The following is a 23,397-nucleotide window of genomic DNA, read 5'->3' as shown; positions in this document are numbered from 1 at the left end:
TTATCATTATCATTATCATTATCATTATTATTATTATTATTAGCTCCTGAGCACTTCCAGACCAGGCCCAACCACTTAAGCATCCCCCCAAAAAAGAGATAATCAAGAGCCCTCAATGGTCTAAAACCAGGAATCTCACAGATGCACCCTAGAAACATCCCACTTTCATTCTCCCTCCTTCCATCACTGATGGGATAGAAACAGGCTGCCCAGAAGTAAAATGAGGAAGGAAACAAACCACTCATTGGGTCCTATGAAATCTCGGAACTTCTATCTGAGCATTATGAGTAACACATAGGAGTGTTTAAAATGAACTGGGAAGGAAGTGAATGGGGGTGTTCTCTGTACCTAACTTGAGAACAAGATAGGGGCCCAGAGTCATGGTCCACCAAGGCAACAGTCAGTCAAGTCAGTTTGGGGCACAGGATTCATTTACTTACATCCAAGATGTATTGGAAAAAAATGACATTAGACTCTCAAACTTGCACTTAAAGAATGGCAGGTTTTTGTGGCTTCAGTTATCTGGCCCTATTTTGCAACCCTGTGAGCTGTAGGGAACTGAGTCTTTTTCTTAGAAAGGCACAAACTGTGTCCTGGTGAAGTGGCAAGGAAAGGTTTGATTTTCTTTGATACTGACTGATTTTGCATCTGTTACCTCACTCCAGTATTCTGCTTGTGTGTATGTCTGTGTATGAATTTTACTCTGAAACTTCTATAAAATCTGACAGCATGAAAATATAAAGATATGGGGCCAGAGAGATAACATGGAGGTAAGGCATTTGCCTTGCATACAGAAGGACGGTGGTTCAAATCCCGACATCCTATATGGTCCCCCGAACCTGCCAGGAGCGGTTTCTGAGTGTAGAGCCAGGAGCAACCCCTGAGCACTGCTGGGTCTGACCCAAAAACCAAAACAAAAAAGAAAATTTAAAGATATATTTGTATATATCTAAAGAGTCCACCAAAAAACACCAGGAAATAATAAACCCCTACAGCTAAGTAGTCAGCCTCAAAACAAATACACAAAAATCAATTGCATTCCTTCCTACATACAAATAATAAATTAGAGGACAAAGAGATCAGAGAGTTGTTCTATTCAGAATATTGTCCAAAAACATGAAGGACATAGGAATAAACTTAACAAAAGAGGTGGGAGGTCTATACCATGAAAATTTTAAATCACTTAAGATAAAGACTGAAGACCTTAGAAATCAAAAAATATTCCATGATTATGTATTGTAAAAAAAAGTATTGTCAAAATGGCCATAATACCTAAACTATTATATAGATTCAACACAATCCCCACCTAAATTCAAGCAAATTCAAGGAATAATCAAGAATAAAAATTGTTGGGAGTCATAAAAGACCTCAAACAGCCAAAGACATACTTAAATATAGGCATAATGTTGCAGGATTTGGAACTCAAGGAGGTTGTCAATGATATAATGCCATTAGCAAAGGCAACAAAATAAAAATTAAAAAGCAAATTAAAGAGTTTCTGCATGGCAAAAGAAACATGCACTAAAACTAAAAAACACCCTAGCTGAATGGGAAAAAATATTCACATTCAACACAGCAGATAAAGGGGTTGATATCCAGGATATATATAAAGCACTCATAAAAATGGGGGCCGAAGAGATAGGTTTGCCTGCCTTCCATGCAGAAGGTCAGTGGTTCGAATCCCAGCATCCCATATGGTCCCCTGAGCCTTCCAGGAGAGATTTCTGAGCATAGAGCCAGGAGAAATCCCTGAGCGCTGCCGGGTGTGACCCAAAACAAACAAACAAAAAAAATGAACTAAATAAATCCAAAAACCCTATAAAAAAAATGGGAAGAGGCACTTCTTACTAGGGACATCCAAGTCAAGATGACAATGAGATACCATCTCACACCAATGAGAATGGCACACAACAAAAATAACGGGAACGCTATGTTGACAGGGATGTGGTGATGAGGATGTTGTCTGGTTCCACCCCCATGGAAAACAATTTGAAGATTTCTTAGTAAACTAAGAATTGAGCTGCCATACAACCCAGAAATTTCACTTGGGTATCTACCATCAAACATTTATTCAAAAGTCATGTGCAACCATTCTTCACTTAAATGCTTAGTAAATAGCTGAGATATGGAATCAGTACAGGTGTCCAACAACATATGAATGGTCATGAAGATGTGGCATATAGACACAATGGAACTTTCCAAATAGACACAACATCACCCTGTGTGTCCTCTCCCAAGCCCATGTGTGTGATGAACAGTGGTCCCCATATAATGTGTGCCATCTAGGTCCTGAGTATGTCACCTCTCCTTGACCTATTCTCATCATCTAATGAGACCAGAGCCTTGGAAAATAGGAAGGAAGAGCAGAAATATGTGCTATGTTTCCTGGGGTTTTCTGAAACTCTTTCTTAGAATATAATTTGGATTTCCATTTGGGACCAGATGGGCAGGCCTGCTGCTAAGTTCCTGGAGGGAAATTCTATTGTTCTTTTCCTATCTGGACAGGTTAGGCCAAGTGTCCCAGATTTCTGAACACCACACACACACACACACACACACACACACACACACACACACACACACACACACACACACCAGGTTCATCCTATCTGGACAGGTTAGGCCAAGTGTCCCAGATTTCTGAACACAACACACACACACACACACACACACACCAGGTTCATCTCACCCCACAGTGGTCATTATGTCCACTAGGGGGCAAGAGGCCTAGCAGAGTACGAAGAAGACAGGGCAGAGCTGCCAGACTATGGCGTTATGGCGTCAGGGCAGAGCTGCCAGACTATGGCGTTATGGCGTCAGGATTTTCTTTCTATTTAAGGAAGCACAAGCCAGCTGTCTGTAAGGAGCAGATCCCACAGGACCAAAGTCATTCTGACAGGTGACACTGAAAGGGGACATGCTGCTAGAAGGGATTCTGGCAATTTTGTCCCAGCCCCACCCGCAGCCTGTCTGTCACCTTCACCAAGGTTGAAGCCCTGGGGGGAGGCCTCTACATCACTTCCATCTGGCTGATGTGACCTACCCAGTCTGCAGCTAGGCAGTAAGCATTAAGGTGAAGCTTCCATGCACTTTCCATGCACCTGCTGCAAAACCCAGGAGTCAGGTAGAGGTAGCAAGTGCAGGGGAACTAGCAGCTGTCCCTGCATGGCCAGGGTGCAGTATGGGAGGTGAGACTGGCTCAGAGCCCAGTAATAATGGTCCAGAAGTGAGAGACTCCACAGGGCCCATGTCCCACTTATGTGTCAGCTCCCCAATCCAGGCCCCAAAATTCTGATCTCTCCTACCACCTCCCCACTAAGGACACCCATGGGCACTCCTGTCCCTCCCTGGCCCAAGGACACAGTGAGATGAAATCAGGCAACCTGCCCACCCTATTGGGAGCTTCAACAAAACCTACCTCACTGTGTAGGAGGGAGCAGAAAGTCCCCATTGGATAGTTGTGAAGATCCCAGGCACACAGGGATGATGCCAATCCCAACACATACACATGCACTTATGCATGCACATGTGTACACACACACACAGACACAGGCATTCCACCCCACCCTATCCCACCCCCAAGACACAGGAGCCGACACTCACTCTCTGAGTGGCGTGGTTCAGCATCTCCTGCCAGGCTGAGTCAAACTGTCTTTTGTCGTCTTCCAGCAGCCGCTGCTCAGCCAATGAGATGGTTTCCTTGGCAGCCCGGAGCACCTCGGTGGCCCTCTGAAAGTCTTGCGTGGCTTTCTGTGCTTCCAACTGAGCCTATCCAAGAAAGAGCCCCAGTGAGGATTCAGAAAAGGCAGGGCCCCCTGGGGGGCCTTCCATAAAACTGTCCCTTATGCATACCCCCTTTCTGGGAAGAAGCCTGATAGCCAGGTCCTCAGAGAGAACAGTCAGCAAAAGGGCCTTTGGGCAATTTCCAGATATACAAACAGGTCAGTTCCTAGTCAGCATGGGGAAATGATTCTAATGAGTAGAATAGGCACCTGTCATTCACAGACAGTGCCATGGGGTCTCCAAGATTGCCCATACCCAGATCCATGGTCCAAATCACAGCATGTGAGCCCAAAGCAATAAAATACAGCCCCTACGAGGTCATCTACAGGCTGCAAAGTTGGAGCGACACAACTCCAGGATCAGCAAGTCCCAGCTCCTGCCCCACCACTGCCAAACACACCCCCACTCCCACCCAGCCCAGTTCACACCAGCCCAGAACAAGAATAGAGCCATAACCAGTCTAGCCCTCCAAGGATATCAGTCCTGACGGTATAAAACATGCCAATTGTTTCTCACATGGCACAAAAAAGAATGTTAGTGATCTTGTTAATGACTTCAATGATGATATGTGGCAAAGGGCATTTTGGATGTATTATGTTAAGAATATTACAATCAGTTTCACCTGTTTTTCACTTTATGCTTGTGGCTACTAAAAAGATAATTACCCAGTAGGTCCACATTCCAACTTTCAGAGAACAGAGAGACTGCCCTCACAAGTGGCAAATGCAGGCAGATTCCCTTCTCTGCCTGAGGCACAGCAGCCCACAGCCAGACCCTCTAACACAAAAACAGCCCTGCTCTACAACTGAACTTTATCAAATGGCCAAGCCATCAAATTATTCCAGATCTACAGCTCCTGGACCAAGTGGCCACAAATGCAGCAAAATGACTGTAGCATTAAATGACACCTCAAATTTTATGGTAGTGTCAGCCCAGTAGGATCACAGCAAAATGTGATAGAGAGTTGCATGGAAGATCACCATGCTCAATGAGCCTAAATAACACAAAAAATTCAACTCAGACCAACCAGCTCAATAGATGCTCAGGCAATGACTTTAGTAACAGCACTGTGAGAGTATATCAAGGAGCTTGAATTCTTACTAATCTATGTTTTGATCATTCTACTTGCCTTTGTTTTTTGTTTTGTTTTGTTTTGTTTTGCTTTGTCTTTGGGGCCACATCTAGCAGTGCTCAAGGGTCACTCCAGGCTCCTCATTCAGATATTACTCCTGGCAAGCTCATGGGACCACATGGAATGCCTGAGATTAAACCTGGATCAGCCACATGCAAGGCAAATGCCCTACCTGCTGTGCTACTACTACTCCAGCCCCTCCATTTGCCTTTGTGGCATAACAAACAGCATGAAGTAAATTTGTGCCTGCTAAGGGGGCTGGCTGGGTTGCTGGTTGGGAAACTAGGGACATTGGAGGAGGCAAGTTCATGCTGATGTTGGAATTTTTTTTTGTTTGTTTTTTGTTTTTTTTGGGCCACACCCGGTAACGCTCAGGGGTTACTCCTGGCTATGCACTCAGAAGTTGCTCCTGGCTTGGGGGACCATATGGGACGCCGGGGGATCTAACCGCGGTCCGTCCAAGGCTAGCGCAGGCAAGGCAGGCACCTTACCTTTAGCGCCACCGCCCGGCCCTTTTTTTTTTTTTTTTTTTTTTTTTTTTGGTTTTTGGGCCACACCTGGTGACGCTCAGAGGTTACTCCTGGCTATGCGCTCAGAAGTCGCTCCTGGCTTGGGGGACCATATGGGATGCCGGGGGATGGAACCGCGGTCCGTCCGAATATTGAATGCCTGAAACAACTATTTTATAGACAACTTAATACATCTAAGGTTGTTATAAAAATCCTATTATAAAAACAGGATATGTTAATTTTTTAATTAAAAAAATGTTCACTACTCAGCCATAAACCCTCGAGAACTGCTGCTGTCCCAGAAGCTGCTACTTCTCTGTTCCCCTCTAGATCTGAGCTCAATAAAAGGAGTCCAGGGTATACCCAGCTCACAGGCCAAAGGAGGAAGGGACAGTGCCCCACCCTCACCCCAGAGCCAGGCTCACATGACTGAAAGGAAGGACTTTCCTAGGGACCTACCAACTGGTAACACTTCTAAAATAGAGTTAATAGGGCCAGAGAGACAGCATGGAGGTAGGGTCTTGCATGCAGAAGGATGGTGGCGCGAATCCTGGCCCTATGGTCCCCCAAGCCTGCCAAGAGTGATTTCTGAGCATAGAGCCAGGAGTAACCCCTGAGCACTGCCGGGTGTGACCAAAAAACTAAAAATATATATTAAGAAATAAAAATAAATAAAATAGAGCTAATAGCAGGGCGTAAAATAGCAGGCCCAACAGTCTTAAGAGTGAAACAGCTCTGTGACCCCAGGAATGTTAACCCACCCTCACTCATGGAACTCACTGTCCTCCAACCAAATAGTCAGATCAGGGAGGGTTAAAACAGGCAATGAGTAGACAGTTCCATGACTGTACTATGGACAACTTAGTAAATCACATTGGTATAATTTTTTTTTATTTGTTTGTTGTTCGGACCACACCCAGTGACACTCAAGGGTTACTCCTGGCTATGCGCTCAGAAATCACTCCTGTCTTTGGGGATCATATGGAACACTGGGGATTGAACCAAGGTTTATCTTGGGTCAGCCGCATGCAAGGCAAATGCCCTACCACTGCACTATCACTCTGGGCCTCACATTGTTATAATTTTTTTCTTTGGGTTTTTTTTGGGTGATGCTCAGGGGTTACTCCTGGCTATGTGCTCAAAAATAGCTCTGTCTTGAGGGACTACATGGGACGCTGGGGGATCAAACTGCACTCCGTCCTAGGTAGCATGTGCAAGGCAGACAAACGCCTTACCACTTGCACCACCACTCTGGCCCGTTATTATTTAAAAAAAAAAAAAAGTGGCCAAAAAAAGCTGGACATGACATGCTGGGTTCGGAGGGGAGGGAAGTCACTGCTGGCAGATGGGGTCTAGGAGGACTTCTTGGAAGAGGCTCCTCGACAAAGGCAAGAAAGGGGAATAAGTAAAGAGTTGGAGCTGATGGGCTAGGAAGAAGCAGTGTTAGAAATGTAGGAGATTTGACAAGGTCAACACTTTTAGAAACAATCCAGAGAAGCAGCCTTGAGTGAAAGTTACAGTGGCTAAGGGACCTGCCTGTTCTGGGGGTTCCTGGGGACCATATGTCACTCAGCATGGTAGGAACAAATAGGCCACCCTGCACAGGGCCACACAGTCTCTTGGGACCCTGAACTCACAGGCTCACCAGGTTCTCCACAGGAACATAGAGCTCACTTGTGGGACCTCCGTCCACCCAGACAAGCTAAGAGAACAATGGCGGTTCTCTCCTCAAAGCTGCTCCCCAGACTACTCAGAAGTTCCAAGCAGTGTTGACAACAGGATGCAAGTCTTTCCCAAATGGGACAAAGACACTAGACTGGACATTTGGCAGCAGCTAAGAGAGCACATTCTCTCCCCAGATATTCCTTCCTGACACAGAAACCTTCCCCTTCCCTGAGAGAAGATCTCACAGAGCCCTTCAGAACCAGAGGTGGACTTTCATTATCAAAGATGCTGCTGGAAGGGGATTTTGTCTAAACTGAATCCTAAAAACTAAATAGTAAATTTTCAGCCCAGATCTTTCCATCCATCATTCACCAGTGTCCATCCACCCATCCACACACCATCATTCGTCCATCTATTCATCCACTTACCAGTCTATTTATCCACCCATCTACCCACCCCATCCAATCATCCGTTTGTCCATCCACCTGTCTGTCCATCAACCTAGACACGTGTTTGTCCACCTATCCTTTCATTCATCCATCTTCTCATCCACTCATCTATACATTCATTTACCCAAATAAGTGCTGGGCATCTCTTCTATACATATTTTTCCCACTCCTAAAGGAGCCTGTATGCCTTAGGAGAGACATGATTCTCTGTCTTCCCTTCCCAGCTTCCACTATAGCAGCTGACTAAACTCAAACTATTAAGACGTAAAAGTAGATAACGAAGGAAAATCCCAGTAAAATTCCTTTGTTTTTTCATCTGTAATAGTGATTCAATGGCTGGTACTTTGGGCAGCCATTTTGGATTAGGAGGCAATGCTCTAAGAATGGAGAAATGGTAAATTGGGTTCTTTCCCTTGAACTACAAACCTCCCAACTTTTTACAGAAAAAAAAATAACATTTGTGTTTTAACCAGAATTATTTGGGAAATTGTACATAGCCTAATCAGAACCTAAATAACTAAAATGTTTCCTCTTCAAAGATTGGACTCTTCTTCAAATCTGACAACAGGCCAATAGAGACAGATTCTGGTTCTAAGCCTAGAGCAGCCTACAAAATCTCACCTAGTTAAAACTCCATGCCCTTACCTAGTATCACATCCTTATTCTAGTATCTTGACCTTCCTGGTCCCAGTCTCATGGGAGCTTCCTTAAAGCCCAATTTCACAGCCAAAATCAGAACCCAATTTAGCCATCCCAAAGCCAGCCTGCTTATTTGCCTCTCACCGGAGTGTGAAAAGATCTAGAAATCTCTGGGGAAACCCCACAAAGCTTCCCCTTCAAGCACGAGGAGTTCCTTCCAGGCAAAGGGCCCCCCTGAGGCAGTGGCTCGATCACAAACAAGCCTTCAATCAGACCCATGGAGGATCTGGCCCAGTAGACCCCAAGCAGAAGTATCCATGGGAGCATCTGTCGGAGGTTATGTACTTGCTCGGACCTGTAGGAGGTAACCCAAGAGGAAACGTGAATGTTTCCATGATTCAGGGACGCTAAACAGCTTCCCTAGAAACAGCTTGGTCAAGAGGCTACTCATGAATGGTAGAGCAAGCAGGACCCTGCTATGCCAGACAGTGCTTGGAAATGCCTATGAATTCCCCAGTATTGTCCATCACCAAGGGCACAGAAGGTGGCACCACTGTCTCAGCTGCACTCGCCACCCTCTGACTTCACTTCCAGTCCAGTCCATCATGGGCCGCAGGAAGGAACAAGAGCAACCGGACATCTGTAGTGGCTCCAACCAAAGTTCAAGTTCAAGGAAGTTTATTGACTACCAGGAACAAGCCCTTCCCACCTTTGAGGAGCCTGTGGCCGGCCGGCTGGCTGGTGCCAGGAGCCCAGCAATCTGACCCTACAGGGCTATTTCTACTCTACCAGGCAGTCTGCCTGCTTGGGAATGTTGGCAAGGATGAGGGGTGATAGAAGAGCAGAGCACAGCTGAGACCGGATAGAGAGAGTGCAAAGAGGCCACAGGCAATGAGGCGGCTGTGGTCTCCAAGCAGCCACTCTGCTGTGGAAGTGTCACAAGGTGGAGTCTGGTCATGTGGCTGTCAGAGCTGCACAAGCAGGGCATGGCTCCAGGTCACAAAGAGCACCCACTGCTCACATGACCACTCTGAGGACAAAGGAGACCCCAGGCTAGAGCTCAGAATGCTCACTCCAAGTCAGGGCCAGAGATGAGATACTCTTAGATCTAGAGCCATAAAACAGGGGTTGAAGGCACTTGCATATATGAAAGTAACCCTGGTTTGATTCCCAGAATTGCGTATCATTCCCTAAGCACTGCCTAAACCGATTTCAGCCAAGAGTTCATTCTGAGTACCTCTGGGTGTGAACCCCTAAAAGAAAAGAAGAAAGGAAAGAGAAGGGAAGGGAAGGGAAGGGAAAGGGAGGGAAGGGAAGGGAACGGGGGGGGGGGGGGAAGGGGAAGGAAGGGGAAGGGGAAGGAAAGGGAAGGGCAAGGGAAAGAGAAGGGAAAAGAGAAGGGGAAGGGAAAGGGAAAGGGAAGGGGAAGGAAAAGGGAAAGGGAAAAGGAAGGGGAAAGGGAGAGGAGAGGAGAGGAGAGGGGAGGGGAGGGGAAGAGAGGAGAGGAGAGGAGAGGAGAGGAGAGGAGAGGAGAGGAGAGGAGAGGAGAGGAGAGGAGAGGAGAGGAGAGGAGAGGAGAGGAGAGGAGAGGAGAGGAGAGGAGAGGAGAGGAGAGGAGAGGAGAGGAGAGGAGAGGAGAGGAGAGGAGAGGGAAAAAAATGCTTTGAGCACATGACAGTTGCTCTTACAAGGTCTGACCTGGTCTGACATTAAGGGACACTTAGGCAAAAAGCTCACATAAATGCTGACCAGCACACTGACCACTAAGAGCTGCCTTCCCAGAAATAGTCACACAAAGGGAAGTATGGTGTGGCTTTGACCCCAATTACACACACACTGGTCACTGAGACCACATGGAGACCCAACAAAGGAGGAAAAGGAAGAGGTGGAGGAGGAAGAGGAGGTAAAAGAGGTGGTAAAGGAGAGCAGGAAGGTGGGGCCCTCTAAGCTTCACATCCACAGAGACCACCCATGGAGCACACCCCTCATCACCCAGATCACTTCCCCACTCCTTTCTTAGTACCTGCTACCATGAGACCCACCCATAACACATTCTTCTAAGAGTTGGCACCGTGCACACAGGCTGCAAGATGGCAGAGACACAGCCTGGGGGCATCCCTTGGCATAGATGTGCCAACAAGAGCCCCTTCTTCTAAGAGGAAGATAAAGATACAGGCAGGTAGGGTCAGTAAGAGCCTTAGTCTTCAATGGGCAGTCAAAGCAAGGGAAGTACCCCAAGCCTCATGAGCCTGGGCTTCTCACACCTCTGTGCTCCAACTGAGGTCCCTCATCCTACATGTCACTGCTGCACTTCAAGTGCTTATGTCCTTGGGATTTTTTGGTATTTGGGGGGGGGTGGTGTTTCACACCCAGCAGTGCTCAGGGTCTACTCCTGGCTCTTTGCTCAAAAATCACTCCCGGCAGGCTCAGGGGACCATATGGGATGCCAGAATTTGAACCACCATCCTTCTGCATGCAAGGCAAAAGCCCTACCACTGTGCTATCTCTCTGACTCTATGTCCTTGCTCTTAACTTTTCTTTTTCAAATAGCCCTTCTGTCCTGGCCTCTTCTGCAGAGTATTTTTGAAGAGGCTGGAAAGAACTCATCCCCCAGTTCATGAAATCAAGTTCCTGATTCCTTTCTGACTGCTTGGGGAAGATCAAAAGCTTGGAAAGACCAAACCCCTCCTGGTCCCTGGGGTAGGAGAGGGATGTCCAGGGTCAGCATCAAAGTAGAGAGCAGACACCTGCTCTGCTCTCAGCTCTGTCTGTTCAGGCCCAAGCTGCCTGACTACATTCTGGGTGATCAGAGGGTGCCAGCACTTGACAGAGAAGCTGGGTGTTTTGGTTCTGAAAACTTCCCATCCTCTCAGTTCCTTTCAGCAATGTGGTTTGAGCATCGCTGGAGCATGGGCAGATGGGTACTGGGATATATGCATTTTTTTTGATATATGCATTTTAATCAGCACAAGCCCAGAGTGGACACATTCTCATTTGAAAGCATGCTCCAGAAGGAATTTCATTAAAGCTATTTCATTCCCAAATCAATGTTTCCATATCCAGAGCTCCTTATTGTTTTTCATTTTATTCAATCGAATTGATTCCAATAAAGATAAACTCTCTACTCTTTCAAATTAACAACTTTGATCCACTGATCAGCTTCATTCAGATCAAACTTTACAAGGTTATGCTAAAAAATTTGTGTTCAATTTGATTGAATTCCACACCCCCATCCTGATCAATTCTTTTTGCAGCTCTGAAAATATGTTAAGCATACAGGATAACAATTTTCACTCAGACCATAACATGCAGTTTCAGTCTCTAGCAGTTCATGTTCAATTGTATAATTCATAACACATTAAACAATGCAAGTTATTAAAAATAAGAGAGTCCTGATATGTATCTGAAAAGTAAGAGTCCTAAGAGGTGTAAAACTATGTCTGCAATTGGGCTCCAAAGCTCCCAAAACATATCAGGATCAAACAGACTCGAGGAATTAGAAAAACCAAGGTTTTTTGTTTGTTTTGCTGGGCGATAGCGCAACAGTAGGGCATTTGCCTTGTACATGGCCTAACCAGGACAGACCTTGGTTCGATCCCCAGAGTCCCATATGACCCCCCAAGCCAAGAGCAATTTCTGAGTGAATAGCCAGGAGTAACTTTGAGCATCACCATGTGTGGCCCAAAAACAAAACAAACGAAAAAAAGATGTCTTGCTTTCAGGGCTGGAGCAACAGCACAGCAGGTAGGGTGTTTGCTTTGCATGTGGCTGACCCGAGTTCAATCCTCAGTATCCCATCCTACATGGTCCCTTAAGCCTGCCAGGAGTAATTTCTGAGCATAGAGTCATGAGTAACATGGGGGCCACCAGGTGTAGCCCAAAAACAAACAAACAAACAAACTTTTTGCTCTCTTCTGATATCAGAGATGAGCCACCTAAGGGCTGGAAAGACAGCCAGAAGATAAAAGTGTTCATCATGTAAGTGCCAACATTAGTTTGATCTCTGGCAAAAAAAAAGTGGCCTGAGCCAGGAGGAACCCCTGAGCACTGTCAGGTATGACCCAAAAACAAAACAGAAGGGTGAACTATTTAAAATAAAGATTAAAAAGGCAAGAAAGGGGCCCGGAGAGATAGCAGAGCGGTGTTTGCCTTGCAAGCAGTCGATCCAGGACCAAAGGTGGTTGGTTCGAATCCCGGTGTCCCATATGGTCCCCTGTGCCTGCCAGGAACTATTTCTGAGCAGACAGCCAGGAGTAACCCCTGAGCACCGCCGGGTGTGACCCAAAAACCAAAAAAAAAAAAAGGCAAGAAAGAACCAAAGAAGTAGTACAGCAGGTAGGGCACTCACTTTTCATGCAGCTAGCCAGGGTCCTAGTCCTGACATCCCATTTGATTCCCCAAATCTGCCAGACAGGAGTGATCCCTGAGGGCAGAGCCAGGAATAACCCCACAGCATGCTGGGTGTGGCCCTCAAATAATCTGTTTTTTTTAAAGCAGGAACTGGAGAGATACTATAGGAGTTTGTCTTGCAGGCATCCAACCCAGGTTTGATTCATGATACCCCATAGGGTCCTTCAAGCACTGTAAGGAACAAACACTGAGCACAGAGACAGCTCAAAGGACTGCCAGGTGTGGCACAAAAATAAAAACAAAGCAAACAAACAAAAAGCAATCTGGCTGGAGTGAAGGGAGAATGGGGGCTAGACAGGCTGGAGCTGGAAGGTCTACAGGGGCAGCTTATTCCAGCTTCCTCTCCAGTTCAAAGATGAGTGTGCCCCAAAAGAAAAAAAAATAAGGGGCCAGAGAGATAGCATGGAGGTGGGGCGTTTGCTTTGCATGCAGAAGGACAGGTGGTTCAAATCCCAGCATCCCATATGGTCCCCCCAGCCTGCCAGGAGCAATTTCTGAGCATAGAGCCAGAAGTAACCCCTGAGCGCTGATGGGTGTAACCCAAAAACCAAAAATAAAAAAATAATAAATAACAAAAATAAACAAACAAAAGACTCTTTGTTCTTTTCTGAGATCAAAGATGAGCCATCTAAGTCCTGTAAACATGGTCCAAGGGTTAAAGTGCTCACCGTGTAAATGCCAACATTAGTTTGGTCCCTGGCATGACATATGGTCCATTCTCTACAGGAAAAAGGGCAAAGACTGTGTTGAGACCTTATCAAGCTTCCATCATTCGCACTGTGTGATCCTGGATCACTAGTTTTTTGTTTTGTTTTGTTTCGTTTTTGTTATTGGGGGGGGGGGCATACCTGATAGTGCCAAGTTTACTCCTGGCTCTACACTCAGGAATCTCTCCTGGCAGGCTCAGGGGACCATATGGGATGCCTGGGATAGAACCTGGGTCAGCCACATGCAAGGCAAGTGCCCTAACAGATCACTGTTAGGGCCCATATCGCTGTTATCACGAAGCCTGTACACATTACAGTTGCCAGTGCAGCACCTCAACCATCTGTGGCTCACAAGTTGACCAAAGTAGACACCCAATATTCCCAGCACTCATGGGGCCCCAAAGCCAGCTTCACAGGTAGAGGAACAAGAAGGCTGATGAAAGATGCCGCCAACCAGCTTGAATCTCTGCTTTGCACTCATCAGAACAGTGGCAGCCTTCCTGCTCTGGGCTTTAAATAACCACACAGGAAAATAAAATCTACCAGAGGAAGCTGATGGGACATGAGGAATGTGTTTGGAGTGGAAAGACCTGGCCACCCAGGAGGGTGGGAGGTCTGTCCCTGGCAGGACCATCCGCACTGCACAAGGCCACACAAGGTATCTTTTAGGTTTTGTATTTGATTTTCTCAGGGATCGAAAAACCCTCTGGCACATGTACCAACCACATCAGAGGCCTCCTGGTCCATTCATGGACTCCTGACTCTCTTCCCAGCTGAGCCTTCTGCACCCTTCACTGGAGGCACAGCACATCCTGGGAGTCCCCAAATCGAGCCCTTCCTGTCACAGAGGCAGCACCAGTACTCATCCACTCCAGACATAAGTATGACATCTACTTTTCTCCAGTTCCTTGAAAAAATAATTGGGGGGGGGGGGGTATCTGACAGTGCTCAGGGGTTATTCTCTGCTCAGGAGATCATGTGGGATGCTGGGAACAGAACCCAGTTTGGCCATGTGCAGGGCAAGTGCTGTACTATTGATTGGTCCCTGGCTCCTAGCTTCTGCTTGCTCACATTCAAGCTGGCAGAAGTCTGAGGTCAAGGTGTTGGGGTCTAAGGCATAGACTGCAGGTGAAGGCCCAGGTGAGTCTGTAATACCCCATGCAATCCCCCACCCCATTAGACCCCTGGGCCAATGGCATCTAATCTCAGTTTCTAAGTCAAAAAAATTGGCAATATAGACCTACTACTTACGCTGCAAGAGAAACACAATGCAATTTCATTGCAATAACCATTTGGGAGCTGGAGAGGCAATAACAGATTTAAGGCTCTTGCTCTGCATGTATGTAACCCTGGTTTGATCTCCAGAACCACCTGGTCACTCCATCCAGCACAGCTAGGAGGAGTGACTCGTAGGGCTAGAAATAGCCCTGTAGCACTGCCAGGCATGGCCCGAAACCCCCAAAAAGAAAAGGAAAAAAAAATCAAGAATTTTTATAGGAGTTTGAGCACTCCTATAACCTTAATCTCAGCCACATTCTACAAAGATACCCAAATAGTGGGCCCAGACTTTCTCCTGCCCTCCACACATGCCACACCCCACATCTAAATTACTCTGCTGGGGGCTGGCATGTGGATCCCTTTTCCCAGGGCTCACTCCAGGCCCCACAGGGCTGTCTCTCCCTCCTCCTAAACTTCCTCTGAGCCTGGGACCCCATAGCCCCACCCCGGAAACAAGTGTCATCCTTGCACCAGCATCATTAGGTCAGAAAGATGTGGGGTTGATGCCCCACTTCACCTTCCCCAAGACAAGTGGCATAGGTGGCATGATAAGTTGCACATTCCAAAGGGGTTTGAGACTATGGAATTCCTGCACAGGCACAGGGTGTGGGGACCCTGCATATTGCTGTCACATACACAAATATTCCTGGAGCTATGTATTTTCCACGAGGAAGCTGGAGTTGAGATAAAGAGGTGACAGGGCGCATGACTCAGGGTCAGTCCTGGGAACTGAGTGCTCAGAGCTTGGAATGTGAGATTGTCACTGCCCTCCTCCAGATCCAAGGGCCCCTCCTTCCCCACAGCTCTTTTCCTTGGGCCTCCTGCTACATGGGGACTGTAACAGGTGGCCCATTCCCAGGATCTGTCTCCTACAAAGTTGACCCCCATGTGCCCCTTAGAGCCCAAGATCTCTATTAATAGCTGCAACTACCAAAACCCAGTTCACAACGCACCATAGCTCAAAAGAAGGAAATATCCCATTGCCTCACACAGAGCTGGCATTGATCTTCCAGGACAATCAGGCTTCAGTGAGTGGTAGCTGGGGAACAAAGAACAATGGGGCATAGTCCTGGTACCCACAATGGCCATTGTCTGTATAGATGGCCTTGAACAAAGGCCAATTCAATTCCAACTGGAATCCTGAGATGGGGGATGCTGGAGATAGATATAAAATCACAGCAGGACTCACTTCCAGGAAAGTCGGGTGGCTCCAAGCTGCACAAATAGCCAATCAGTGGATGAGTTGACCCCCAACATCAAGCTCTTTTGCTTTTCCCATCATCTTGCTTGTGGGGACACATTTGCAAATCTTTCCTGATAGAAAGTGCAGGAAAGAGTTTGCTTCCCAGGCACTTCCTAAGCTGGCTGGCACTCTGCCGTGTGTCTCCCACACTGCTCTTCGTCCAAATTCAAAACTCTATGTAAGAAACAGGCGTATTTACTGGAGCAAAATGTGACTGTGCTTCCACTTTCATCAACTGCCTTATGGCAGTCCAAAGAAAACATGGCTTCAAGGGGCCAGAGAGATAGCACAGAGGACAGGACACTTGTCTTGAATGAAGCCTACCCATGTTTGATCCCCAACATCCCCTATGACACCCTGGGTCTCACTAGGCATAAGCCCTAAATACCACTGAGTATGACAAGCAAAAAACCACACATTTTCAAAATCACTGGAAAATTATAAAACAGGATCTAGAGATAAAAGAACTACTATTGGTCTACACAGATAGCTCAATGAGCTGAGTGCGAACTGGCTCTGCATGTAAGAGCTTTGGACTCATTTCCTGCCACCACATAGTACCTCTCCCCACCCAACCCTCCAGAACTGCTTCAAGAAATCCCCAGGAATAGCCAGGAATAGCCCCTGTGCATCCTGGTTATGGACAAAACAAAACAAAACAAAAAAAAGGAACATATTATTGAGAAAGTGAGAGCCCCATTACAGATGAAATTAGGTGAGATGGGGCCAAGGCAATTATTACACAGAAGGTAGAACATTTGCCTTGCACTCAGTCAATCTGAGTTTGATCCCTGGCATCCATATGGTCCCCCAAACCTGCCAGCAGTTATTCCTGAGTGCTGCCAGGTAATTCTCAAAAAATAAACGAACAAAAACAAAACCCAAAAAATTAGGTGAGGTTATGAGATATGTCCAGGGACTAAGGTGCAAACCTTACATGCAGTTAAATTGAACCCTCAGCTTCATAAGGCCCCAAGTATCTCTGGGTGTAACCTTGGAGACCCCCTAAACACCACCACTGGGGTGGTCCAAGTAATCCCCAACAGCATGGGTTCATAAGAGGCAGCACATCTTCATACCCTCACATTGAACCACCAGCGGGGCCCCCTGGCCTACTGATTAGGAAACGACTCTCAAAAAGAAAAAAAAGTTGGCAAACAACCAAGTTATTTCAGAGAGAAGGACAAGTATCTCTGAATAGCTGTAAGAACAAACCAGATTGGCAGGAAGGAGCCAAGGCTGACACTGTGTCCTCGAGTACTTACTGAGTTTTCCCTTTTACTTCCCTCATACTGGAAATGTTCCACAACAGGAAGTTGTAAAGAAATGGCCTTCAGAGCCTGAAACTCCTCAGTCAGAGCTTCTGCTATTTTTCTACTTCACTCTCACAAAACTCAAGAAAGAGCTGACTTGCTCGAAAGCTCGGGAACCCAAAGATTTGTGGCAAAGGTTGACCTCCATAAAGGCAAAAGTTAAGCTCCCTAAATAAACAGAAGTAAGGCAGAGGAAAAACCAGTCATGTTGGCAAGAAGAACCTGTTACTCAAACAAGATGAAGCTGATGGGAAAGGGTCCCCGTTCTCCTGCCCACCATGTCCACAAAGTCTATTAACATTGACACCAGCAACTCAATTTCCTGCACCTCTGGTGACTTCACTGTTAATGCCTCCATGGATCAGAGCGCCAAACTGAAGTTTCTGATGAAATTTTGGCAACAAGAGTCATTTCTGTTGATAGAGCCAGTCCAATGTGACATGAGACAACAGTGTTACATGTTTTTCCAATCATATTTTTTTTTTTGCTTTTGGGGGGCCACACCTGCTGGCACTCAGGGGTTAATCCTGGATCTATGCTCAGAAATCACTCCAGGCAGGCTCAGGGGATGATATGCAATGCCGAGGATCAAACCCAGGTCAGTCATGTGCAAGGCAAATGCCCTACCCACTGTACTATTGCTCTATCATATGCACCAGAAAAAAACTCTGTTACTAACTCAAAAACGAGTTATCACAAGGTAAGGAAGAAGCTGGCAGGAAAATGAGCACAGGGGCCCATGGTCTACTGTGAAAGAACTTTGGTACAGACACAAGATAGTCTACACCCCATCCTAAGAGAATCCACATAGAGAAGCAAGGGTAGCCTCTGGTGCAACTGGGGAATGCTTTCTACATCTCCACCTAAAGAAAAATTTTCAGGGGGCACTGAGTAATATTTTTTTCTAAAAAGGCGGTGGTAGGTCACATGTATGGAAATCTGGTCTACACAGATGTCACCAGGCAGTACTGCTGACCCTTGCCTGTTGTGTAAACCAATATGATTTCGGCAATTTTGTTTCCAATGTGATTTGACTCTGGCACCCACAGCCTGTCTATGGCCAACCCCAGCAGCTGGCAGGAAGCACTTGTCTCTGATCTCCCCAACTCTTCCGCTGACTATAAGTCCTCAGCCCACTGTACCCAGCAGAGACAAGAGAGAAATACACCCACTCACAAGGGCAAAGGGTTTATTATCACAGCAGAGGATCAATCCAGGTACCTGGGAAAGCATAGCCACTTCCCACCCTCAAATAAAGGAGGAGAAAGGGGATGTGGGAGGAGACTCTGTGCTCAGGGGTCACTCCTAGCTGTGCCGGATGGGGGGACCAGGTGGTTCTGGGGATCAAAGAACATGAAGTTAAGGAACTGGCCTCACATGGCCAGAGGAAAGGACAGAAACCCTGTGCCACAGACACAACACATTGTATATCCCCATTTCTCGGGTGGTCTAGGACTGAGAGACTGGCCCCAAAACCCACCCAACTCAGATTCTTATAGCCACCATCCACTCACAGTGCCCAGCAGACCAGCGTGGCACTGCCTCTTGAAGGCCCAGCTCTATGCCAAGGGAAAAATGAGTGCTAAGGAGACTCAGCTCCTGTGGTTCTTGCCTGGATTAGTTTACAAACTTTCTAACCCCTTCCCAAATGCCAATCACACTCACACACACCATGTAGCAAGAGTTTAATTCCCTATGATTACACTGAGGATCTCTGGTAATCTTTTGATTGTGTCTAATCTACACTTTCACTCCACTGACTAACACTGCCCTGTCCCTAAAGCATCAAGAATTTTGGGGGGCATGCAGCAATAGGCTGTCACTTTCCCTCTACCCAGTAAGACCAAACCACTTGAAAGCCTTTAACACTCCTTCCCCTGCCAGCAACATGCACAGCAATCCCTTTTCACAATTCATATTTCATCCTTCAACGCCAACTCAGAGAGCCCATCTTCTGTGAATTCTTTTACTACATGTAGGAACTCATTTGTTGACAGTTTATGACACTTTATAGGAGACCAAAAAAAAAAAAAAAAGTTGTCATCCTCAACCTCTTCTTTAGAATGAGCAGCCCTGGTTGGCTTTCTTCCTCTTTTCTGAATTCTGATGAAGCTTCCAAGATCGCCCTATGCTGCCCCGAAGACTTTAGGCACGTGAGTGCTGACAAAATGCACAAAAGCTTCTAGAAGGCAGGAAGTGTGCTCTGTCCTTCCTCTCTACAGGGCCAAGCCTCCACCCAAAGCCTCTTTCTGGGGAATGTGGTGACAATGCTTGAGACCCCTTGAGGCCCTGTTGCCGAGAAAAGGCAGGACCATGTTTTGCTGGCACATCGAAACTAACAGTTTGGACTGGCCAGTGCTCAAGCCATCTGCGGCCCCAAAATAATGACACCCCCCCCAGTCCCTTCAGATACCACATAGATGAGTAAAAAATATTCAATAGTCAAGTAATCAAATAGTCTATTTGACCAAGGCCAAATATTACTGAGCACATGACAGGGACACTGATTCCCTGGGCTTAGAGAAAAGGGGCAGCAGGACAGAGCAGGTCAGCATGTCCACCAGCCACCTGCCTACTCAGCAGGACCTGTCATGGGCCAAAGAACTAAGCCAGTGCCAGGTTCCCCCCACCACCACCAATCTGAAACTGGCTTTCTCGGGGAAGGCGGGGCAGATAAGGGACACAAGTGGTGCTTCAAAGGCTCAGCTATGAATTAAGTCAACCCCAGGGAGGTGAGCTCAGCTGTGAAATGTGCTGAGAAACATCCTAAACATTCTCTTCATGTGCAAAACTATGTTTCAATTGTCTTCCTTTTATTGATTCAGCATCATTTACAACATCATGCCATTTCAGGGTACAACTGAACACCTCTGTATGTGTACACTGACCTCTGAGATCCCAACATTCTCTGCCCACAAAAAAGATGCCACAGTACCCACTACTGTTTTCAGAGTTTAGATGTTCATCTTAGAAACTGCTGCTGTTGGCTTCAACTCCTTCCTTTCCACATCTGAGTGAAATTATCCTATAATTGTCTTTTACTCATTAATAAAGTCATTTTGCAAATCAGTCACCCAACTTCTATCCACATTGGTCCCACATGCACTACTTCATCTTGTTCAGTGGCAGAGTGGCATCCCTGTGAATACTGACCCTTCTCATCACTGTACAATCTGTACCATTCTGTATAAGAGAAAGTGTGAGCCAGACGTATCACCTTAGTCACTTTACAACAGAAGCAAATATGGAATTATTTATTCTGGACACCACACAGAACCAACATGGTCTAAGTCAGTAACATCTCCATTAAAAAAACATTTTGGGGGGCTGGTGAGGTGGCGCTAGAGGTAAGGTGTCTGCCTTGCAAGTGCTAGCCAAGGAAGGACCGCGGTTCAATCCCCCAGCGCCCCATATGGTCCCCCCAAGCCAGGGGCGATTTCTGATTGCTTAGCCAGGAGTAACCAATGAGCATCAAATGGATGTGGCCCAAAAAAACAAAAAGATATATTTTTAAGTATCAGTTGGGTTTACAGTCACTTACATTCTTGGTGCCCCTGAGACCAAAAGCTTCTCAAAGGAAATGATGAGTATGAGATGAAGGCTCCTTCCCTGTGGGCTGAAATTTCAAAGTCTCCTTCCAGTAAACAGGTGTGATCAGGACTGACCAGTGCCATGCCAACTGGCCTGGCTTCACTCCCTAAAGGATGCCACTGACAGGGGCAGATGGCATACCCCTTTCAAAACAATGACTTCAAGGAACATCAAAACTTGGGGCCAGAGAGATAGTACAGTGGGCAGAGTACTCGCTTTGCACATGGTTAACTGAGGTTCAATCCCCAGCATCTCATACAGTTACCTCAAGACCCACTAGGAGAGATCCCTGAACACAGAGCCAAAAATAAGCCCCGAATACTGCTAGGTGTGACCCCTGCCACACACAACCCCCAAAAAAGAACAACAAATCTCATTTAACAACTTGGTAGTGGAGGGTTGGGGAAATAAATGCTTGGCAAAATTTTCTGCTCTTGCCTGGAAGCCTTCCACAGACCCACAAAGGAGAGGAGAGAACAGACACCCCAGGTGACCCCAGGGCCACCAGCTAGTGCTGGGTGATCAGAAAACACCTGATCAATAGCCACCCCAGATCCCACCCCCTGGTCTAAGACCAGGAAACTGTGGCTACAGCACCTACTGTCTGCTGCAGGCATCAGGATGGAAAGCATCTTCCACATCTTTCCCCAATGCCAACTCCCCAGTGAGCTGGGGGCCTGCTTAGGGCAGGAACTGAGTCACCAAATGTCAATTCTCAAACCTGCATGGTGGCCGTGCCCCTGTAGATGCCGGAGATATTATTTAATGAAAGTTCTAAGCTGGTTATGAATGATAAGCTGCCAATGACTCCCTGGTGGTCAATCATTTTAATGTACCCCGTGAGTTTTTTCCCTTCTTCTCGGGTTCCCACAATCAGATAAATGTCTCCCTGGGCACATTAATCCTGGGAAATGGCCATTTATGTGATGTGAAAACCCCGCTGAATAATGGCCTAATTGCATCCACTAAATCATGGTGCATGAATGCCATTCTCGGGAACCTAAACCAACCTTCTCTCACTCTACCTCACTTCTTGCAAGCAGAGGAAGCACTACCTAAGTCCCAATAGGGCTTAGGAATGATTCCTTCCACAGTGAAACTTTACTCTCTCTGGATTTGCAGAAGACCACGAATCAGGTAGATAAACAAGCATTGGGCAGGCTTCCCTACCCAGAAATATACAGTGTGGGGGCTGAGAATATAGGCCAGTAGTAAAGCACATTCAATTCCCCAAGCTGCCAATGAAGAGAAAACAAAAATAAATCCAATAAACATAAGAGATGGGCACATTTCTTGGATGTGACAGTCATTGAGTCCTCTTATTTTTTTAAATTAAATCACTGTAAGATACAGTTAAAAAATTTGTGGAGCATTGAGTCCCCCTCTATGGCAATCATCTCTCCTTCTTCCTTCCTCCCTTCAATTCTCTCTCCTTTTCTTCTTCCTTTTCTCTCTCCATTTTTTTCCCTTTACGTATCATGGTTTGCAATGCTGTTACTGAAGGAACATCATACATATTATTTTACTTCCTTTCAGTTCTCACTGGGTCCTCTCGACAAGGCTGATTCTATTCCTGGAGCCCAGCGATGTTCTGGGTCGCTGAATCCCCACCACTAACAGGGGGACCTGTCAGTCTAAGGATCTTGGCTGCTCTGACCCATTTCTCTAGGTCACAAGTTTCCCTGACCTCTTGCCACTTGTGCTGCCAGATACAAAGCCAGAAGAGCAGGCTGAGTCACTAAAAAGTCAAACCTTCTTCCCTCCAACTCATTCCTGGCTCTGGGGCAACAGAGGGTGGTTCAGTTCTCACTGGAGTCTCCAGAAGATCTCTGGAGGTCAAGTCAGGGGGATGCAAGAAAAAAAAACATGTGGACTTGATCCACAGCAGATCATCTAGCACATTCCCTCACAGCTTTGCCTGGCAGACATACAAGTGACAGATGTCACCATGGGTACAGTCAGGTCAGAGACCCCAAAGCTACATATTTTCTGGGACACCCTGGAACGCCATGTTGCCTCAGGCCACTCAAGGGCTCTGCAGGATAGGAGAGATAGGAACGGGCTTGTGGCAGGGCTACTGCAGCTGCCAACTTGAGAAGCGAGGCAGGCACCAGAAGAACACCACTGCAGCTCTTTGTATAAGCTGCCATGCACCCTCCTTTCTACCTAGAATCACCCTAGAAAGCAAGTTTCTGGGTTTTTCTCACCTCTAAGGAGAAAACTTCAGTCTATGGGAGCAAGAAAGGGGCATGCTCCCTCCACTATTCCCCATCACCTTGTCACAGTGACCTGCAAGGACACCAGGCTGAAGCTCGAGCTGTTAGCACTAGCTCTTGGCTGTCACTGCACACTGGATTTGACTTCTCTGTGTCTCAGTTTCCCCCATCTTCCATAGGGAGGCAATATCAGAAGCTCCCCTGTGGGGTTTAGGGAGTCAGGTGTGTTTGCATGCAGAAGAGCTGAGATCAGGCACATGCAACTCATAAAAGTTGCTACCAGACTGAAGAGTTAAGGAGGGTTATTACAAGGTCCTTTTCTTTTAAACACTATCCATTTACTATTGTTCAACCCCTCCATTTCCCCCCCTATAATTTTGGTTGCTGTTGTGTCTGGTTTACTTTAGGCACTGGAGATTTAGCCAAGGGCTTCATAAACATGCAAAGCAGGTATTCTGCCAC

General features: G+C 46.7%; 1 protein-coding gene across 1 annotated transcript in view; it reads right to left on the bottom strand.

Moving 5' to 3' along the window:
* The window catches only part of SH3BP5 (SH3 domain binding protein 5), a 73,819-nt gene that overhangs the window by 7,496 nt on the left and 42,926 nt on the right, over positions 1-23,397 (bottom strand). The window contains exon 4 of the mRNA XM_049766140.1: positions 3,604-3,768. Within this exon, the coding sequence (XP_049622097.1) occupies positions 3,604-3,768 (165 nt within the window). The remainder of the gene's footprint in view (positions 1-3,603; positions 3,769-23,397) is intronic.

The sequence above is a fragment of the Suncus etruscus genome, chromosome 20 (assembly GCF_024139225.1).
Source record: "Suncus etruscus isolate mSunEtr1 chromosome 20, mSunEtr1.pri.cur, whole genome shotgun sequence".
Lineage (NCBI taxonomy): Eukaryota > Metazoa > Chordata > Mammalia > Eulipotyphla > Soricidae > Suncus > Suncus etruscus.
This window is presented reverse-complemented; position numbering and strand designations above follow the sequence as displayed.